The sequence below is a fragment of the Egretta garzetta genome, unplaced genomic scaffold, assembly GCF_000687185.1.
Source record: "Egretta garzetta isolate BGI_Z169 unplaced genomic scaffold, ASM68718v1 scaffold443, whole genome shotgun sequence".
NCBI classification, from domain to species: domain Eukaryota; kingdom Metazoa; phylum Chordata; class Aves; order Pelecaniformes; family Ardeidae; genus Egretta; species Egretta garzetta.
This window is the reverse complement of record NW_009259109.1, coordinates 428,468-449,618: the sequence shown is the minus strand read 5'-3', so window position 1 is coordinate 449,618 and position 21,151 is coordinate 428,468. Positions and strand designations below refer to the sequence as shown.

Below are 21,151 nucleotides of genomic sequence, written 5' to 3'. Positions count from 1 at the left end.
CGGGGGGTCGCAGCTGCCCGCCTGCTGCAGGCCGGCGAGCAGTGCTGGCCCCGCTGCCTCGCAAGGCTCCTTTAGTTCTCTCTCAGTTCTCCTTCAGGAGAGTTTCCAGGCATCATTTTCATAAGCGTCTTGGCATCACTTGAATAATAAACTTACAGCTAACTAGGATCCGTCATCACCGTCTGTCTCCTTGTTTAAAACACAGTGTTCTTGCTGCTCCTTTTCAATTTATTTCAATTGTCCAAGTCAAACGGTAGCGAGTCAAGATGGCAGTTCCATCCAGTTTGTAGGTACTCAGGCTGTAGCCACTGTGTGTGTACCATTAGCCAACCTAATCCTGAGACTTGGTCCTTCGTTGTCGCGGCTTGGTCTCCCAGTACGCTGGGCATACTCATCCGCTTGAAGAAATGCTTCGTCTTTTAAACAAATGGAAGGTTCTTTGTGGCCCATGCCTTGTAGCCTGTGGAGTAACTGAAGGAGAATAACTTTTTAAGCCGTGCTCAAAATAATCTTGCAACGAGTCACGTCCTCTTTTCTGCACACATGTAACTTTTGACTGAAAGCTTTCTGATAGAAATGAGGTCAAGTCACATTTGAAGTTGTGTGGAAGGGTCTGTGGTCCACTACAAGACTCTGAGCTGTCCAGTTCCCTTTTCCCAAAGATGAAGAAGTTTTCCCGTTCTCCAGATGTGAGAAAGACAAAAACACTAGCTCAAGTTTTCCATGCCTATACGTGAGAGAAGTTTGATCTGCTGAATTTATCACAGGGAACACGAAGCTTGTGATTGCGGTAAAACGAATTGTTGCTAAACAGAGCAGTTGACCTTCCAGGGTCTAACTGGAGGAGTTGCACAGACGTTGTTGGGCTACTCTGCAGTTATGGAAATGAATATCATCGCTGAATCGTCTCAGACCTCTGGCTTTCAGACACTCGCACTTACTTACGAGCAAACTCAAGGAATTTTGCGGAATTGCTCACAGATATGACATAAATGTGTAAGTCTTTGGGGGATCGAGGTTTTGGCTGTCTGCAAGGAATTTCAAGGGAAGTGGCTGCATGTAAGACAATAACTTAAGAAATCTTAAATTAAACTTCATTCCCAGTAATTGAAATGTTAGTGGACGTAAGGAAATACGTTTACACCATGAGGACAGTCAAGCACTGGAACAGGTTGCTCAGAGGCCCTGCAGTCTCTGTCCTGCTGCCTAGTGGAATCTTCATGCTCATTGCATTCATACACTCAATTTATCTGTCAAGTCACCTGGTATTACCAACAAAAAAAAAAATTTTTGCCTTTTTTCTTCTTAAGCTTGCCAATTATCTGCTAAGGAATAACAAAAAAGTGTCATCAAGTTAGTATCATCTTCACTGGTCTCAGGAAAAGTCATTTCTCTGTCGGTTGGCTAATCATCCACTAGATGGTAAGTCCAGAATTCCCCATCAGTTATTGCTCCACATGTCCTTGTATATTATGGAAGGCCTCTGGTGCCGTTGGCCTTGACAACATTCTCCATTCCTGCAGAAGCAGAGAACTTGTTTGGTGAAATTTAGGGATGATCCAGGAAAGTAGCTGTTGCCCCAGGCGAGTCAGTAAGGAAAGAGGAAACACAACTTGCCAATCTAGCTTGAGGGAAGGCACATACCTTCCTGGTCCCGAGTCTGACAGTGAGGTTAATCTTAAGTGTGCCATAAAGACTCCTGTGAGATTTGAAAATAAATAGTAGCCCCAGTGTACTGCGTTGTATTGGTCTGTAATCTTCAAAGTCTGAGAGGTGAATTTCCTCATCTCCCCACCCCAAAACCAGTTTATGCACCAAGATGTTCTTGAGGACTGTGGGGAGAAGAGAATCCTTCTTGGCTGCTTGAATGACCGATGGAACCTGTGAAGAATGAGGTTAGTGTGCCATAAATATGGTACACTTGTATATCTTCCATTAAAGACAGAATTATTGAGGCCTTGGAAAACCTGCATATCCCATTTCTCTTCCCCATAGTGGTCCAGTTCCCATTCTGCAGGAGGTCATGTTGGTGGGCTCTTCCAAATCCCATGCCTAAGGAATAATGAGCATTTCTTATAAAAAATTCCATTCCTTCATATGGAAAAAATAAAGGCTGATTTAATAAATTCTTCAGAGAGGAACTTAGCAAGTGCTGGTGCATTCAGAATTGCTCTTTTCAACGTTAAAATCTTTTGCAAACATCATTCCAGAAGTGCATACGCTGAAACCGGCATTTTGCAAAACCCATTGATAAGCAGTTGCCGTCTTTTAGCTCAATCCACAATAACGAGCGACAAACTTAAAAAAGTTTTTGCCAGTGTGAGACTGACATAGGAGTTTGTCTAATTTTGATTTTTAATAGTATGTGGGAAGTTGTTATGGCAAAATTGTTATTTTAGAGAAGGTTAATTTCTGTCCAAAATCAAAACTGTTGTATTTTCTAAGGAAAGTATATCAACGTATTTAATTTTTCATACTTATGAAATTATATCAAGATGAACTTGAAAGGTGTCTGCTTGTATGTTTTTTTTATTTAGTTTATCAAAATATTTGTGGGACTTCAACTTTAATTTGTTTATAATATCACTGTCTTGAACAGTTTATCTTTTGATTAGAATGATCATTTATTTATGACAACGCTCTGTCAACCCATTGAACTAGACAGGACAATTTGGGCTGTGCAGGGCTGGCTGCTGAAATTTGATGCTCGGCCTCTTGGAAGTTAATTTGGCATGAATAGGTGAACACCTGGGTGTCTACATCAACAAAACAGCTGTTTGCAAAAGATTTTTAATTTTGCATGGCTTTAATTAAAAATTGAAAGCGATCATCTCATTTAGAAAGTTTTGTTACTGAACTACTCTTGGTGGCACAAAGACAATGAAAACATTGCGCTGCAAAGGCTTGCGCACCTCTCAAAGGATGGTTTGATGCCATAATCTTTGAATTCACCTTTTGCAATTAAGCATAATGGATCTCGGTCTTTTACGTTAGGACTTTTTCACATTGTATAAAATACAGAGAAGTTAAGTAAGCTCTTTACACCCACTTCAAGGCCCCTTGCCTGATTAGGGTAGTGGAAATTAATTCTGAAATCACTCCCTACGTTCTTGAAGAGGTTATCTCAACTTTTCTTTCCTTTAATGACTGTTGTATCCCATCATTCCTTCCAGACATTCCAATTCACATTGGCCTTTCCCTAAACAAGTCTTGTAGTCAGTTTTATCTAGTGAGCTTGCTTCAAGGTTTTCTTCACATTGGCCTTTCCCTAAACAAGTCTTGTAGCCAGTTTTTTTATCTAGTGAGCTTGCTTCAAGGTTTTATGAGCATTTCTTATAAAAAATTCCATTCCTTCATATGGAAAAAATAAAGGCTGATTTAATAAATTCTTCAGAGAGGAACTTAGCAAGTGCTGGTGCATTCAGAATTGCTCTTTTCAACGTTAAAATCTTTTGCAAACATCATTCCAGAAGTGCATACGCTGAAACCGGCATTTTGCAAAACCCATTGATAAGCAGTTGCCGTCTTTTAGCTCAATCCACAATAACGAGCGACAAACTTAAAAAAGTTTTTGCCAGTGTGAGACTGACATAGGAGTTTGTCTAATTTTGATTTTTAATAGTATGTGGGAAGTTGTTATGGCAAAATTGTTATTTTAGAGAAGGTTAATTTCTGTCCAAAATCAAAACTGTTGTATTTTCTAAGGAAAGTATATCAACGTATTTAATTTTTCATACTTATGAAATTATATCAAGATGAACTTGAAAGGTGTCTGCTTGTATGTTTTTTTTATTTAGTTTATCAAAATATTTGTGGGACTTCAACTTTAATTTGTTTATAATATCACTGTCTTGAACAGTTTATCTTTTGATTAGAATGATCATTTATTTATGACAACGCTCTGTCAACCCATTGAACTAGACAGGACAATTTGGGCTGTGCAGGGCTGGCTGCTGAAATTTGATGCTCGGCCTCTTGGAAGTTAATTTGGCATGAATAGGTGAACACCTGGGTGTCTACATCAACAAAACAGCTGTTTGCAAAAGATTTTTAATTTTGCATGGCTTTAATTAAAAATTGAAAGCGATCATCTCATTTAGAAAGTTTTGTTACTGAACTACTCTTGGTGGCACAAAGACAATGAAAACATTGCGCTGCAAAGGCTTGCGCACCTCTCAAAGGATGGTTTGATGCCATAATCTTTGAATTCACCTTTTGCAATTAAGCATAATGGATCTCGGTCTTTTACGTTAGGACTTTTTCACATTGTATAAAATACAGAGAAGTTAAGTAAGCTCTTTACGCCCACTTCAAGGCCCCTTGCCTGATTAGGGTAGTGGAAATTAATTCTGAAATCACTCCCTACGTTCTTGAAGAGGTTATCTCAACTTTTCTTTCCTTTAATGACTGTTGTATCCCATCATTCCTTCCAGACATTCCAATTCACATTGGCCTTTCCCTAAACAAGTCTTGTAGTCAGTTTTATCTAGTGAGCTTGCTTCAAGGTTTTCTGTCAATGACTGACTCTGTTCAGATGATTTCCATCGTTCGTTTTATAAGTGTCATAGCAGCATAAAAGCAGTGTTCTTGTACCTCCTGCTTTTGCTCGTAACACTTATTCTCCGTGATCATCAAAACTCTTCAAAATAAGGCTTCTCCAGCAGAAAATATTTCATCAAGGGCATCTAGCAGAATCGTGTGGGCTTTTGGTGTTTATCATCTTAGCCTGTGTTCTGCCTTACGTTCTTTAATAGCAAAAAATTGTGTTTCAGCAGGGACAAAAGAGGGAGATGGGTATAGCGCAGCTGCAAGGCTGGGTTTTTTTAATTAGTTGTCCAATGGAAGCATAAAAAAAGAGTAAGCAAGAGTCAGTCTGGGACAGTAACTTGAGGATAAAATGAACTCGGTAATTGGAAAGGTCCAGCAGGGTGTTTCATGAATGCTGTAGGTGTGAGGCCGTGATGAACTAATCCTTGCATGTTGCTGATCCCAGGGGCAGTTACTTTATTTCTAGAAGCTCGTACCAGGCTGAAGCAAAAGCCATGTGACAGCTGAGTTTGAAAGATTGAAATCTGCTATCACGAGCTGCTCCTGAGCCGTATGAGGAAAAGGGAGATCGATTTAAGTGTCAAGAGGGTTGCAGCTTGGTATGACCCAGAGCAGGTGACCTGTACCTCCATACTCTTCTCCTGAGTCTCTGGAAGTGCTACTCAGAAATTTCAAGGGAAACAAAAAGTTTAAAAGACTGTAATGTTGCTTTACTGAGCTGGTACTGATACAAAAGCTGTGTGATATGTTCTGTCCTTTCTGTAAATACTGGTTGAAGAATGATGGTAACGTATGCAATTTTGGTTACCATATTTGCTATCTGCTTTAGAATTATCTGTCTAATTTTAAAAGTAGCTTGAAGTATTAAAGGACTTACTTATACATTAGATAGTTTTAAAGTGTGTTGTGTCTAATGCCTTTCAAGTTTTCAGTAAAAAATGTATACTAATAATTTTTCATTATAACCAGAGTTTATGACATCAGATTTTTGGTAACAAAACCAAAACCTGAATTTTACATTTCATCCTCTTCCCTTTTGATAGCAGGTCCAGATTCAGAAAAAGATTTGAAGTCTTCTAGAGTTTTGAAAAGTTTTAGTATCAAATATCCGAATCTTGGTCCTGAGTCAGCCAAGTACTCGGGTCTGAGAGCCATCGGCATTCGCAGTTACTTAAGACCCAATCTTTATGTGTTAGGCTTCTGCAGAGATGGGGATGTCTGAAAGATCATCTGCCCAGTCCCAGGGCAGGGCAAGGTGCTGCTGGAGGAACCCCTCCATTTCCATTGGGAAGAGAGGGAACCCCGATCACCAGGCTAATAAACTAATGTTTAATTGTCTAAACTTAGGTGAGAAGAACCTGAGACAGAATTAGCAAAACTGTACAGAGTTATTCCTACAGGAGGAATTTTGCTTGCTTTTCTTATTTTTTGAATAACTTATTTGTGTCGTTTTTTGAATCTTGATGTTTGTTAAAACAGTCTAAAAAGTGGAAAGAATTACTCTTTATTAAATGGTGCTATTTGCTCAAGAAGGTGTTTATGAAATACAGTTTAGTTAATGCAGACTATTAACAGGTCTTTATTATGTTTGATATTGCCTGGTAGGAGTTGTGTGCTCTATGAAAAAAATACGCTTTTTGGTGGGTTTTGGCAAAACTTCTGCTATCTAAAAACTTACCAGATTGGTTGATTGCGTACGCTTAAAGAACGTTTCGTTGGGGGGAAGATGCCTATGGCTTCACCTCCATCACTTATTTGCGGGCAGAAGAGTCAAGCGGCGGTGGGTCACTATGTTTTACTCTCTGGCTGTGGTAACTGTTCATGTCCTTGCAGGTGTTGTGCGCAGCCTTGGTTGTTCATGCAGCAGGGCAGTCCTCGAGCGCGCCGTGTGGAGCAATCACAGGAGCTTTGCTGAGAGCTCTGCTCACACGATACTCGTGTTTTTTCTGCCTGTTTTTACAGGTGTTCAGGCATTTCATTCTGAAGAGCCTTGGATACGTGTAATAGTATCTGCAAGGAAGGGGGACCATCCAACTAAGCTGCCTGTTGTAGGAACCACTTCTTCATAGGAAAAGTAGAAGCCAACCAGGGCAACAACTGCAAACAGGACTGGAATTGTAGCCACCTGAAAGAGAGAAATACCAGTTTTTGTAAGAACAGGAGAGGAGAAAATCATAGAACTGTATAGGAGTGTGGAAAAGTGGAACAGGCAAAGAGGAAGCCTGAGTTAGGAAGGTACTTTGAAGATTAAAGTAGATCCCATGATTGCTTTTCTCTCACAAATACTGAAACAGAGAGAACTGAATATACATACAGGCGCTCCAGTTTTCACCACCAATTGTTGTTGTTGGCACTGAACTCTTACGAGAAGGGAAAAGACTTGCAGTACCTAATGGTAGATGAGATGATTCACCAGTTTAGGCCTATTAATATATAAACCATTCTGTGAAGGAGGGCTGATAATCCCTGCTGTGTTTATCAACAAGCAGAAGGTGCTACGCTTGTAAATTTTCCTGATTTACATGCAAAGCCATCTTGTAGGCTTCTTATTTGAGGACAAATTATAATGAAAAGCAGATGACTTAGGTTTTATACATATTTCACTTTCTTTAAAGATTAATTTACGGAGGGTTTTTTTTTTTTCCCTATTAGTAACATAACTAGTAGCAAGCAATTACTAACATGGTTAATTATCCTCTTGGGGGAGACATTGAGTATAGGGATCTTTCCAAGGTTATAGTACTGGTCCTCCACCCCAGATTGTCACCCTCATTGCGTCTTAGTTTATTATATGGACTGGCTTCCCCTTAAAAGACGTGGTGATGGCGCTCTCTCTTAATGAGCTACTCAGCTTCTGAGTTAAGTGGAGTTAAAGGGATTGCGTGCTTTACAGAACATAATCTCTACATAGCTATGCTTTGGAAAGCTTTGGCCAAAAGTATACGTTTGTAATCTGGAAAATGCTGTCTTGTGGGATGCTAAAATATGTAACTGAACTGAAATATTTGGTTTGGAATAATTGCTTGCTGAGTATCACAGCAGAAGCATATGTTGTTATGATATGGGCCCTGCTCTGATTTTGGTGATTTTTGCATCCATGTAACTTCAGCTTCGTTTTTCTGACTTATGCTGTGAGAAATAGGAATTTTCCTCATTTCAGCTCACTTGCAGATTTAGCGTAGCCAAAATCCCAGCGTCAGTGGTTCTTTGTAGTGTCTTAACCAGCAATAGGAAAGTTCAGTCGTAGCCGGGGTGAGGTTTGAGGGGAGAAGTTCTTTGTTTTTAAAAGAAAGCCTTTATTGTGGATGTCTTGGTTTGTTTGCTTGATGTGTGTTTTGTGTCTGTGTGTGTTTCTTAATTTGCAAAGCCCACACCTCTACCAGGCTCCAGATCAGCACATCAGACTCTGGCATCTTTGCAAAAACCATTGCAAGGTGAGCCCTTCCTGCATGGAGCTGCTTTCCTTCTCAAATCCATGGCTTTGTGGGCAGACAGGAGAAGGGCTCGGATCCCCCTCTGGTTTTTGTAGGTATAGATTAAAACCACCGATGCTTCAGAGAAAGTAAGGCACGCTGTAACTTTCTGTGTGTTTGACAGACTCATCTATTTGGCCCCGTATAGGTTGGTAACAGCAAGCAGCTTGTGTGTGCATGTCTGGTGGATATGGAAACCGAAAAGTCGACAGGGGCTTTGTTTGGAATTGGCCTGTGAATATTCAGAAAACTCAGGAATGTCAGAAAAACCTGGGGATAGAAAGGGGTGATACACTTAGGTGCTGAGCCGCTCCCCGTGTTTTCTGGTGCATCGTTCAGAATTCTGAAAATGCACAAATTAAATGGCAGCAGCACGTGCCTAAGCTTTATTTCCCGAAACTTAAAAATCACAGATGTATAAGTAAGTGAGATGCAAGGTAAAACCATGTTTTTTGAACAGAAGGAGAGGGAGCCACAAGAACCTGAAAAATGCCTGCCTTTGTCTTGTTACATGTATAGACGGTTGTTCAGGATTTGCCTTTAAAAATAGCCATCACAGTATCCGTTTAATTACCTTCAGAGTAGAATAGTGATTAAAAATAATCATTTGAAGTCTTGAGCGTGGCTTAGCTGCCCTCAAGGACACACCTCGCAAAATCTGCCAAGCTCCAGCTCTCCCTCTCCCCACGCGCAGCTCCGAACCCGTCCTCGCCTACGATGAGCAACGCGTGTAGCAGGTATCTGCAGCAGGCTGGCTCTTTGTTACCCTCTGCTCTTCCCTCCCTAGGTGCTCCAAAGGTACGAATCGATAGGTCTGTCTGTGTTTTGGGTGGAAGGCAGCTCCGGGAGAGACCCGCTGCTTAATTCTGCTCGTGCTGCGGAGTTTTCCCGTAGCAGAGGTGCAGCGCGGCTGGCTGCCTGCCTGGCATCTCTTCCAGGGGTGTCATGTGTAAAAGGTCAGGGGATGCTTCCTGAGCTCGCCGCACCTGGTTCAAGAATAGCAATTACAATTTAAATTACTTTTTTTTTTTTTTGAAAATGCTGTCTTCCTTATCAGTTTAATGAATTCTGAAGTGGGGGGGTTATGCTGTGCATACAGGGACAAGGAAACTGCAGACAAGAAATTGAGAATCATCTCTGACTATTTTTAATTGTGGTTTTCTTAACATGTGCTTCCTTTCCACAGTTTGCTTCTGGATGCAGTAAAACCTAGGATCAGACTTCAGAAGGCTTGCTAGAAAGATATGTGGCTGTGCATGTAAAGTTGTTATGTTGTTTTGTTTATTTTTGAAAAGAAATTATCTATTTTGCATACAAAACAAGCTTGTAGCCGTAGGCAGCTTCTCTTTTTATATTGCACAAAAATAATCTATTAATTGTTTGATTTGTGGATGCTATGGCAACTTTGAACGCCGTTAAAGTATTGAACGGGTTTTTAGTTATTTCAAATTAGCACATTTTATTACAGTATAAGCGGTGTCCTTCTGTCACCCGCTCCACGCAAAGGCGGGTTACTGCTGAGGGTGTAACACTGTTCCCCCAGAGTCTAATACACAATTAAAAAAAAATAGCGATGTACCTGTTAGAATATTTTTTTTTTTATAAGAGCAGTACTGTCTTTATGTAAAGAGTAGTTAATTTAAAGTAAAACACATTGTTTCCAGGAATACCTAATTGCTTTGTCACCATTTCTGTGTTCTTGTTTCATTCATTTATTTATTACAACCTGAGCAGACAGAGCATTGCTTTATGTACGATGCTGGCTAATGAGACAGAGGCACCAAGAAAGATATATCCTAAAAGGTTTGATTTTGCTAATCTCAAGCTTAAACTGGTCTGTCTTAAACTCTTAGGGAATTCTCACTACTTCAAAGCACTAAGTATCGTCGTGCACTGGAAAAATATTAGCCAAAGTGATTTAAAGGTGTTTTAAAGCATTATGTTCTTGAGTTTTGTTTTACAACTGCAAGTGCATTTTGAGGAGTGTGTTGGGGAGTGGAAGCGTGGAGTATTTTAACAGAATACTTTCTGTTCCTGATACTTCCCATGCTGTAGTGATCTGGGACATTGAGGTGCCTCTTCTTAGATCTGTCAGAAGTGACCCATAGGAAATGCCATCTGATGAACCAGTTTCATGCTTGCCTCTAGAGTACTTTTGTTCCACTAATCACCAGATCTTAAAAAATCTGAGCAGAAGAAATAAAGGGAATTAAGAGTGATGACGACTAACCAAAGGAGCAAGGATGAGGACTGGTGAGAGAGGGAATTGCCTTGCAGAAATGTAGTAGAACAATACAGAAGCATTAAGCTGGGCATTATTACTTACCTTTCTGTGCAATACAAGACCGTAATCCAGTGAAAGCAATTTATATGACTGATTAAGGTGATACATTTTTATGTGACTACTGATATACCAAATTTCCTCCTGAGATGGCATTAAACAAGATTGTAGTAGGATTCAGAAAGGGAATAGAAGTGTATATAATTGAGAGAATACCCCACACTAATTCAGAAAAAAAAGTGTATGAGCCCTCATTTCAGGGTATAGTCCAGTCAGAGACTGCTACGGAATGAGTAATTTATTGGGAGTGTGTGTGTATATATATTTTTATATATATATTTATGTGAGTGTAGATACATATGTATGCACACACACAAGCATACAAACACTTTCCCTAGTTTCCACTCTTTGGATTTACACCATGTGGGAGTTCTGATGCTGTTCACCATCAGAAATTAGGTGGTGGCTTAGATAAGACTGCTAGTATAATGAGATGCTGAAGTTCCTGTTTTGTAAATATTTCCAATGGAAGCTTTGACCACAGACACAGGTCTTCCTCTGTACCTTAAAACCTTGTAGAGGATGAAAATATTCAGGATGATCTCTTTATTTTGATAGCCTCAAAAAAGAAAGAGAAAAGAAACAAAATAGGGGTTTTTTTTTCCTAGGATGACCTTGTGGTTGGGAAGTGTTTTGGATTCCTTCCAGGTAGATTGTAAATGTTTTCCAACTTGTCCAAAATATTTATGGTAGTCCCTAATGCGCTCTTGCAGGTGGCCCGTTGTGCTGACTTGCATGTTGTCATTTCTTTGAATGAAACAGAGAGGTCCAGACTGCAAAATGTGTTCTTTTCCTAATAATAGCATTTCTGGGTTTGTAACCTATTATTAAAAGATTTGTTATCGCCAGAGGAGGAGGAATACCCAGGGTTTGGATGTGTAAGGTAACGAGGATTGTGGTAGAGCCTAGCGTACTTTCCCACAGGTACTCTGGGTCTCAGAAGAGTTAAAGGACTACTTTGATATAAGCCTACTTCAAGAAAAGGATGATCTAATGCTTCATCTCAGCTGAAAACTTCTCTCGCCCTACTAGAAAAATGTCTGAGACTTTTTGGAGAAGAAAGAGCATTACTGAGAGGAAGCAAGAAAAGGATCAAGGAAGGTCAGCGTAGAGAAAAGGACCTAGGCTGTCGGTTTTGCCTCCCAAGGCTTCACACTCTGATACTATTATCAAATGGCAACAAGTTCCTTTTTCTGTTCTTCTAGAAAAACAGTACATCACCTCTATCCTTGTCCTCAGCACCTGGTATTAGCACTAAGTATATCCAATATTTATGGGGATTAAATTTACTTCTAGATCAACGTTAAACTTGCATCTGTGGAGACACTGCTAGGATCGTTATAGCAGTAACGGAACTCAGGCCTTGCAAACCTTTCTGGAAGGTATTTCCTTACTCTTTTTTCCTCTAGATAATTACAATGAGTGGAGTTGCATCAGCCTTGTGGAAAAGTGTAGCTTTTCTTTTGGTTCTGTATTTCACTTTTCCAGCCTCAACTATCTGCTCAGAGAAGCTGGAAAGTTTTGGTGCAGTATCAAATTATCTTGATATTCACAATGCTGGACAGGTCCTCACTATTCCATGTGTGTCAAATTAAGCTGAAGGAGCTCACTTGTCTTGTAGACCTGCAAGTGATATTGGAAAGAGACTGATGGAGTTTTTGCCACCAGATGAACTCTGGGACAATATGTTGTCATCCTTTCCCGGAGCTGGCTGCTACTAAACTGATCATTCCCATCACAGTCCTGTGGAATATCAGATTTATCAACTAAATGACTTGAGTTAAATGAAATTAGAGATCATCCCTTTGCTATCAAATCCCATTACTTTCCTTAAGACGGCTTAAGAGTTGAAGTGTGAGCAGGATCTACTAGAAAAGAAAGCGTAGAGCTGGAGACGTAGAGGAAGGAGAGATGATTTAAATGAATGCTGTTATCTTTTAGGCAGAAGGGAAGGATGCTAATGAGTTGGGCATTTTAAAGAAAGCTTTAATTTTGCTGAGCACGCATACTTCTTCAGACAGCATTCAAGCATGCCATCAACTTTAACGTCTGTCAGAGAATGTTTAATGTAAACAGATGTTTTGTGCAGCACTCAGAGTCATCATCTGGTTCTTTGGTTGTGCTCATACCGACACTTATTGTCTCGTTACTCTTACGAAGTTAAGCATTACTGTTCCTGGGGAGGGCACGTTCCCTGTTAGAGAGATGAAACCTTTGGATTTGTGCAGCCTACATCACTGGGAGCTGTATATGCTGCTATTTTCCATTTATAACATTCAGAGGAAAGGAAGGCTCGTAGAGCGTCAAGGAGGGCAGAATCTATGATCTTGACCTGGTGCACGTATCTCACGTAGAAGCAAAAATTTTGACATTCCCTTGCCTTCCCCTCTGTCCTCCACCTTCCCTGGGAAGCAACACTTTTCATTGTGTGTTTTTTCTATGTACTTCTCAAGTTGTTAGGGTAAATATGACTTCTCAGTAATTTGTAGAACTTTGCTTGGGGCAAGAAAGGAAGGAGGAGGAATCATGATCCTTCTTGCTGGTTTTGGTTTTGATCAGATACGTTTTAGCAAAGTACATGGCAGCTGACCAAGATAATGATATAGTGCTTTCCTTTTTACAGTTTGAAGATAAATCTGATGCGGTATTTGATATTACAGAAAAATGTAAGTATTTTTATTTATTTATATAAGGCCATAGCTTCATGGAACATTTCTTAGAAGTATTATTGCTGCTGAAAAAGACTATCTTGCCCTTCTCTAGCCCTTGCTACTCATTCCCTCCCTACGTTGCCGTCCTGCTTTCGGCTGGGATAGAGTTAATTTTCTTCCTAGTGGCTGGCATAGTGCTGTGGTTTGGATTTAGCATGAGAAGAATGTTGATAATGCAGGGATGGTTTAGTCCTTGCTGAGTAGTGCTTACACTAGTCAAGGACTTTTCAGCTTCTCGTGCTCTACCGACTAAGAAGGCCGGAGGTGCACAAGAAGCTGGGAGGGGGCACAGCCAGGACAGCTGACCCAGGCTGGCCACAGGGCTATTCCATACCATACGACATCATGCCCAGTATATAAACTGGGGGAAAGCTGGCGGGGGGGCATCAGTTGGCGGAGGGCGAGCAATTGCATGGTGCATCACTTATTTTGTATATTCTTTTATCATAATTATTATTATTCTCCCTTCCTGCCCCGATTCTCTCCCCCATCCCACAGCGGGGGGAGCAAGCGAAAGGCTGTGTGGTGCTTAGCTGCCTGCCGGGTTAAACCCCGACAGTTGCCTTCTCCACAAGTGTTACAAATGAGATGAATTGAAGTTTTTTTCTCCTCTCTTGGGTTAGTTTTATTCATTCAGCTTCTGCTTCACTGGGTGGTGAGTGGGACAGAACTGTTTCTTATCTCAGCAATGTTTTATCAGTAATGTTGGCCTAAGAAGGCTTAGAGCATTCAAGGAGTTGCAGCATCAGACAGATTAGCAAAGGACGTTTACACTTGTCCTTTGTTACACATAAAGTTGGTGAATTTTCTGACTGTTCATGGGTTTTTTTCCTCCCTAGGTGGTGAAATTCTGGATGCAGAAATGTCTGAGGACACTGACCACAACTTAACGCCTGCCCTCGACAGCATATCTTATGGAATACAGAATCGAACAGGATCTGAAAACTCACTGCTGGATGATGATGATGATGATTATTTTCTGAACTCTGGGGATCTTGCAGGCATACCTGTCGTTGGGAGTGACAATGAAGATGATCAGAATTTCACTCCAAAAGACACTCTGTCTTCAGTGATTCATGATGAAGACCATCTGGAAGGGGGCAAGAGAGTTACAGAACATGAATTGGACAGTGAAAAAGAAATTCAGATTCAGAATGCAATCCAGAAGGATCTCACTTCACCATTTGAGCAGGGTCCTGTATTTAAATCAATTCGAAAAGATTTTAGCATAACAAGAGATAATGGCAAAGAGACTTTTTCAGCAAAGGACAAGAATAGAGAAGGACATTTTCAAGAACGTGAAAAACGGTTGGAAAAAATCCCTAAAGATATGGATTCTAGATTGAAAAGCAGTTTTCTTGACAAAGCAGGTAACTGTTGACATCGTAGACCTGGCTACCCCGCAAAGAGGAAGAAGGAACTAGACGGAAATTAGCAATAGGGCTAGTTATTAAAAACATCATCTTGTTGAAGAGAATACGCGTAGCTGTATGTAGGGAAGCATTTTATAAAGAACCGTGAAATACGATGAACTCTGTGTTAGGACTAGGATTTGCAAAAGGGCCTGGCAGCATTGGGGGGGGGTCTCATCCTCCACAGCTTGTTTCAAAGCCTCAACATATCCTTTTTTGCCATGGTTTACTAAACCAAGCTGGGTGACAATTCAAGCTTCCTTTTGTTTTTTTCTCACTGTTTTTTGTAGACTTTGGAAGTCCTCAAAAGAAAAGATGACGAAGTTTAGGTTAAGTTGGCGGCCAGGAAAGATGTTTTTGAGCAAAGTCCCGATTCTTCATTAACATACATGTGTTTAAAGCAATATGCATTTCATAGTAGCATCCTGGATAGGTTTGCTAGAAATGTATTAGCGTCTGCAGGAAGTCAGCCAGGGAGTAACTTGAGATCTGCTTGTCCTGGGAGACTGCTCTCCTTCTTCCTCAGATACTTGCATCTTGGACTTTGTCCAGCCAACATGGAGAGAACCAGAGATGCCTGTAATCCGTTTCTCATCTGAGGCAGCCTGACAGTCACCAGTAGTCTTGCTGCCCACACACTTGTTTTTGAGTTCGCAGGCTCTGAAAATTACAGTAGAACAGTGAATGAAGGAGTTAAGAATAACCAGGCTGGAACATGCGATTTAATTTTATTCAGAAGATTGTATGGAGAGAGGGTAGGCCAACGAGTGAGAGCCTCCTGGCTACTTGCTCAGATTCACAGCTTACAGTTCTGATATTTAAACTTTGTATGTTTAGTAACAGCATCTTAAAATCAGTGCTTCCAGGTTCCACAGATGATAGAGAAACAATACGGATGTTTTTGAAATAAAGAAGAGATGTAAAGATGTCTCTTTACCCTCAGGTGGAAATCAAGTGAAGAATATTTCTGTGCAAAAGGCGTATTTCAGAAAATTATAAATACCTACGGTCGTAAGGTTGTGGCTGAAAGCTGTGCAGCCTCAGGTAGAGCAGTCAGTAATTGAAACAGCAATAGCAAATGCTCACAGGCAGCATCCAGTATCCAGGCAAATCCAGTATTTTTAAAAAGATAGATGCTAAAAAAAGCATAGCTACTGTTTCCTGAGAAGGGGGGAAGAGGCAAAAGACCAGAACAGCAAAGAAAAGGATGAAAGTTGTTGCTCTGAAAAATATTTTCTGATTTAAATGTCGAAACATGACAGAGTTCAGAACTCCCTGGGGTGGAGAAAATTCTGAATGAACAATTCGCCTCAGAATTTTACAACCATTTTGCTGGAATGGGAAAATAATGACCCAATAGGATAATTAAAAAAAAAATGTCAATTCTCTTTAAGGATTACCGTCGTATTTGCAGGGAAGAGAAAGGGAGTAGTTTAATACTTCTGAGGTGCTGTCAGACTATGGGGTTGGGGATCAGTGTGAGACTCTAGAGAGTTTTAAAGGAAATGCGTTGGAATCTGTATTCATTTATATTTAATGTATATGTTTTCCTCAGTTCATAATCAAGTAGAAGAAACATTACGGACGCAGTTAGCGCCACAAACTCCAGAAACTAACTTCAGGGTAAGCTATAGATCTTTCAAACACTTTTGCAAGTGCAGCGATATACTGGAATAATTCAAAATACGTATTTTGTATTTGAGTGTAAATTTGAGTATCAAGAAAACTGATCTTCTGACTCGTAGACGTCTTTGCTACTTAAACAGTGCATATAATTTTGTAAAATTTTGCTGACCCTCTCTTTGGATTGAGGATTCTTTTGATAGCCACTTTCCTGTTCAGCATGGTCTGACTGACTGGTGAACCGAATCTAGACCTGGATGCATCCATCTGACCTGCTGCCTTTTTTCCAGATGAGACAGGGAACAGCTGTATCAACAGGAGACACTGCCCAAACAGCCGAATGCCCCTTCTGACAACCAACTTAGAGAGCTGGGTGGCTTCTGCTTTGTCCAGAGGAGTGAAAAGGATTGGGGGTGGGCTGACAGAGGGTGCTGCAGGGAGGTAGAGGCAGCAACTGCTGCCCGTCATTTCTCCCACCTTCCAGTGGCAGGACCCATTTCTCTTGGTCTGCAACAGAAACTCCCCTTGGCAGCAGCCCATCTCCTAATGGCAGATGCAGGAGGGTGAATTCTTTTTCATATTATTGTTTCAGGAGTCTAGCTACCTATTTTCTAGTAAGGAATCTATTGGACAAGAGCTGGGGAATTCCTTTGCACCAAATATTAGAATTAAGGAGGAGCCTTTGGATGACGAATATGATAAAGCTATGGCCCCACAGCAGGGACTATTAGACAAAATTAAAGATGAACCTGATAATTCCGAGGTAAGTTTCCCATTGCATTTCTCATTTTGGTCTGACAGCTGACCGCATAAGCTGGACATAAATTCCGCAATTTATTTGGTTTGTTGACCGAAATTTAACTTGAAGAACGTAGTTTAGTAGAAGGATTTTTCCCTCTTATACTACCGTGAAACCCAACCCCCAAACTTTTTGATGTCATGTTACCATGTCTCTGAAAATGTTTTGCTTTTCAGTTAGAGACAAAGCAAAATGCTGTAAAACTTTCATTATTAAATCTGTGGCGATATAGACACTTTATCTCAACTCAGTCTCACTAGGAAAGAAAATGTAAATCATATTTTACTGAATAGTTTGTGAGTTGTCACAGTTAGAGATGTGCAGTTGAAACAAGTGCTATTCCTGCTATTTCCCTCTTAAAGGTTATCTTTGCGAGCACAGTGGTTCGTTGTTTGTTCTTGTTTTAAATTAACGCTTGGAGGTCTTACCTTAGCAAAATATTTAAACACGTACACCTCAGTGAAGCCAATTTAAGTGTATGTCGAAGTGACTTTCTCATTTGAGACTGGCATTTTTTACAACGATACAGGTAAAAGTTCAACACTTGCAAAATGGAGAAAGTCTGACCCATGGATTGAGTGGTGCCGGGGCAAGGATTGCTGAGCTCTAACCGGTCTCTTTGCCACTGGTTTGCCGTGTGACACCGGGGCAGTGATCTGTGTGGCAATTCCTGTCTCCTCACTGCTATTATTTGGGTTACGTGCCAAACCTTACACAGCAGTTAAAGGTGCGCACAGCTTCCCAGGGTGATGCATCCCACTTGCATCGACACGAGAGTGCTGGTGTTCTTGTGCAGGCGTTAGCTTTTCTAGCATCCTTCTGTGTACTTCTGCTATACCTCCGCTTCTCTCTGGGCCTATCTTCCCAACATTTTTTCTTGTTTTCCCATAATGCTCTTGGCTTAATAAAATAAAGAAGTAAACTAAGTATTTGAAACGATTCGGATTTCACTGCCCTTCTATTTGTTCAGTGTCCGTGAGATTGTTTGGTTTTATTTCTCCTTCAGCATATGTAATGTCAAACCATGTGTAGGTTAGTTAAATCTGTCTGTTCTTTTGTCCTCCCAAGATGGCATCTGCTTCATGGATTTGTGGGGAATGCAATGCAAGATGTCTGTGGTTATCAAAGATCTTATTAATAAGTAAAAGTGAAGACTTGAAGAATTTAAATATCAAGTATCATATTCTTCAAAGTATTAATTCCTGGAGTAAAATCCTGTAATTATCAACTCTGCCTGATACTGGGAAAGCATGAGAACTGATGAAGGTTCACTTTGTTTTGCTTTAGATTGGAATTAATGTGGGGTTTGGGGCTTTTTTTCATGCATCCTGAAAGATAAGAGCATTTCTTGCTGTAACCGATAGTTGGAGCTGAAGGTTCTTGGCTTTCAGCACCATTACACTGCTGTGAAACTATGCTCGGTCACGCACAGTTGATGTCAGGATTTGCCTCCATTTCTCTTACTAGTATTGACCAAGGATGACACTGCGGTTAAAATGCTTAAAAAACTGTATTTCTGGAAATAACTATTTTTTAAATTGCAATATTAAAAAACCCATGGTGCTTTAAAACCTGTCATCACAGCATGCCCATACACAGCTTAAAAGCTTCTCTTACTTGGGACTTGAGTGCTTCGGTCTGATGGCTCACATGATGAATGAATACCATTGCCTGTTCTCCTGGGAAACCTGCTGAGAAATAGTTTGATTGTCCTAGTATAGAAACTTGTTTTCCCAGGAGTAAGAGAAGTGTTAAGTTTTAGCATACATCATGTGGATGTTAGTGTGTGATTTTAGGAGACGGCTTAAGATGAGGGAGCAGTCCACTGCCACTGAAAAGGGAGAGCTTAATTTTGCTTAGTGATTTTGAATTGGCTTACCTTGCAGCCAGACAGCAACTGTGAGTTTAGCTCAGTCGTAACATGACATCATGCCCTCGCTACTCTCAAATAACTGTAAGTAGGTTAAATCTTATCATCTCTGTAGTTCCAAGAGATTATGCTTTTCAGCCTATTAAGATTTAAATGCAGAGTGTTACAAGCTGCTTTACGGTTCAGACTTCTAGGGAGAGCATGGGCAAGAAGCATGGTGTCAAAAGTATGAATAGCTGCTGTGGAGTAAGCTAGTAATTTAGAGTATGTCAGCTACTCCACAAGCGACCATCTGTAGGGATTTTCTCATCCTGTAGAAAATGTGAGGTTGTTCCCCTGTCACTGAAGCCAGTCTAAGTCAGGACTGTGATGGTGTGGCTCTACTGGTGCCAGCTTTGATCTGCTGCGAAGCTTCGCCTTAGGCTCCTCCAGGGTGCTTAACTCATGGTTAAGTACAGAATGCTTCTCACTATCTAGGTCCCAGTCTCTCTTTCATTGTTATCATCTCTGGATGTGAAGATAAAGCTTGTTTCACAGAGTGGGGCAAGGACTGCAAAGCACTTCTAGCTGGGAAGTTTGTGCGAGTTGGAAAGCAGAGATTTCTTTTAAGCTTTTTCTGGCTGAATTCCGAGGTGTCTTGGAGTACAGGTGGAGAGGGGAAAGCACCAGCTGGCCGCGCGTTTCCATTTCTACACAACGCACTCGGTTGTAGTTTGCTGTGAACATCTGAGCAGGTCCTGTGTGTGGTGCTCATGCAGCAACATCTGTAAACCTGGCCTTTGGAGCAGGGTTAGGAGACTCACTCTTGCCTTCCTGGACCTTAAGATTCAATGCAGCATTATGAAAGAATGGAAATCATGTAACCTGTTATTACATGTGTGTATTTGTTCTCCTTTTCCTTTCCCTTTGTTTTAGGAGTACGGCCAACAGCCAAAAACTCAGGAAGGGGAGCTGAAAATCAGTGCTGTATTTTCAGTCAGTGGCAGTCCTCTTGGTAAGGAATAGGCAAGACTAACTTTATTTAAATCTGTAAAATATATCGCCTTTGCACTTTAGTCTTGCAGGTTATTCTGCATTTCGTTTTCTATGTCTGACCCCAGTAGGAAAAAAGAACTAGTTTGTTTTAGAGGCAATGAAATTCAGAAATTGAAAAATAATTGTATATTTGAGGCAAAGGAAAACTGAGTGTGAAAGGGATGTTAAAAGTGCGTTCTCGGTCTTAAGAGTGGTTGAAATGATCCACTATGCAGAAAACCAGCACAGGGCATGTATTTATGGAGAGTTCATCTGCTATTTAATTCTCCCTTAGACCCTGACAACCCAAATGAAGTCATAAGCTTTGTGCTTGCCCCCTGCACAGAAGTGAATTATGTGCAATGCATATCTAACAGTTACTCTCTGTTTTCTCTGTGGTTTTTTTTTCTTAGCTCCACAGCTGTCATCAGGTTTCCAGCCTGCTGTGGCATCCTCTGGCATGAATAAAATGCTTCCTTCAGTTCCAACCACAGCTGTTCGGGTTTCCTGTTCTGGCTGTAAAAAAACCCTGCAGAAGGGGCAAACTGCGTACCAGAGGAAAGGCTCTACCCAGCTCTTCTGCTCCACACTGTGCCTCACTGGATATACTGTTCCAGCTTCTCGCCCACCAGCTTCTACCAAGAAAACCTGCTCAAGCTGCTCAAAGTAGGACAGTGTTTTAATTTGTTCTAGTAATAACTGATATTCGAGGAAGATCATTAAAAGCTTCAATTCTCTTTTTACGCAACGTGCTGTTTCTGTAATGCCCTCTTCTGTTACGCTTCTCTTCAAAATAATCGTGGCCCATACTGTTGCTTGTTAATTGGTCTGCCCGCTTGCAGTTCCATCTCGTTAATTGGATTTTACGTACACATAGATTTAAAAGCCTCTGTTGTGAAGTGTGCATCTTGTCTTTTTTAATTTAAATGAACCAAATATTAAAAACCCTATTTCAAAAGGTACTATGCTGTCCTGCCATTTTAAAATGTTGTTGCACTCTCAAAACCACTAACAAGAGTACACTTTCAAAAAATATTTTATGTATCATTTCTTCTAGATGAAAACAGATTTACTGAACCCCGTAAAATAGAGGAAAACATGGGTAAATTAATATATTTGAGGCAGGATATTTCCTTATGTTCTAAAAAAAAAATTATCTTTCCAGTCTGGGTCCATTCTGTGATCTTAGATGTCTGCACATTTTAGCTCTTCAGAACAGGTCACTGCTGCTATTATTTGATGGTGGCTAAACCTTCGTAAGATATAGAGAAATTGAATCTATTAAGAATTGAGTTTTTCAGGTAGTTGTGGTTTCAGCACCTAAATCAATTTCTGCCCAGGCCTAGAGTGGAAAGGCAAG

The 21,151-nt window shown here is 40.6% G+C and overlaps 1 protein-coding gene across 6 annotated transcripts in view; it reads left to right on the top strand.

Annotated features, from left to right (window-relative positions):
• Positions 1–1,403: 1,403 nt before the first annotated feature.
• ZMYM4 (zinc finger MYM-type containing 4) overlaps positions 1,404–21,151 on the top strand; it is a 42,606-nt gene continuing 22,858 nt past the window's right edge. For 4 of the 6 annotated variants that reach the window (XM_035890920.1, XM_009635357.2, XM_035890922.1 and 1 more), the window contains exons 1-7: positions 1,404–1,422; positions 12,986–13,028; positions 13,913–14,443; positions 16,041–16,108; positions 16,701–16,871; positions 19,693–19,771; positions 20,205–20,457. In XM_035890920.1, coding sequence (XP_035746813.1) covers positions 1,420–1,422; positions 12,986–13,028; positions 13,913–14,443; positions 16,041–16,108; positions 16,701–16,871; positions 19,693–19,771; positions 20,205–20,457 — 1,148 coding nt within the window. In that variant the 5' untranslated portion in view covers positions 1,404–1,419. Of the gene's footprint in view, positions 1,423–12,985; positions 13,029–13,912; positions 14,444–16,040; positions 16,109–16,700; positions 16,872–17,567; positions 17,635–19,692; positions 19,772–20,204; positions 20,458–21,151 lie in introns of those variants that run through there. The other 2 variants (XM_035890921.1, XM_035890925.1) reach the window with 2 other exon arrangements.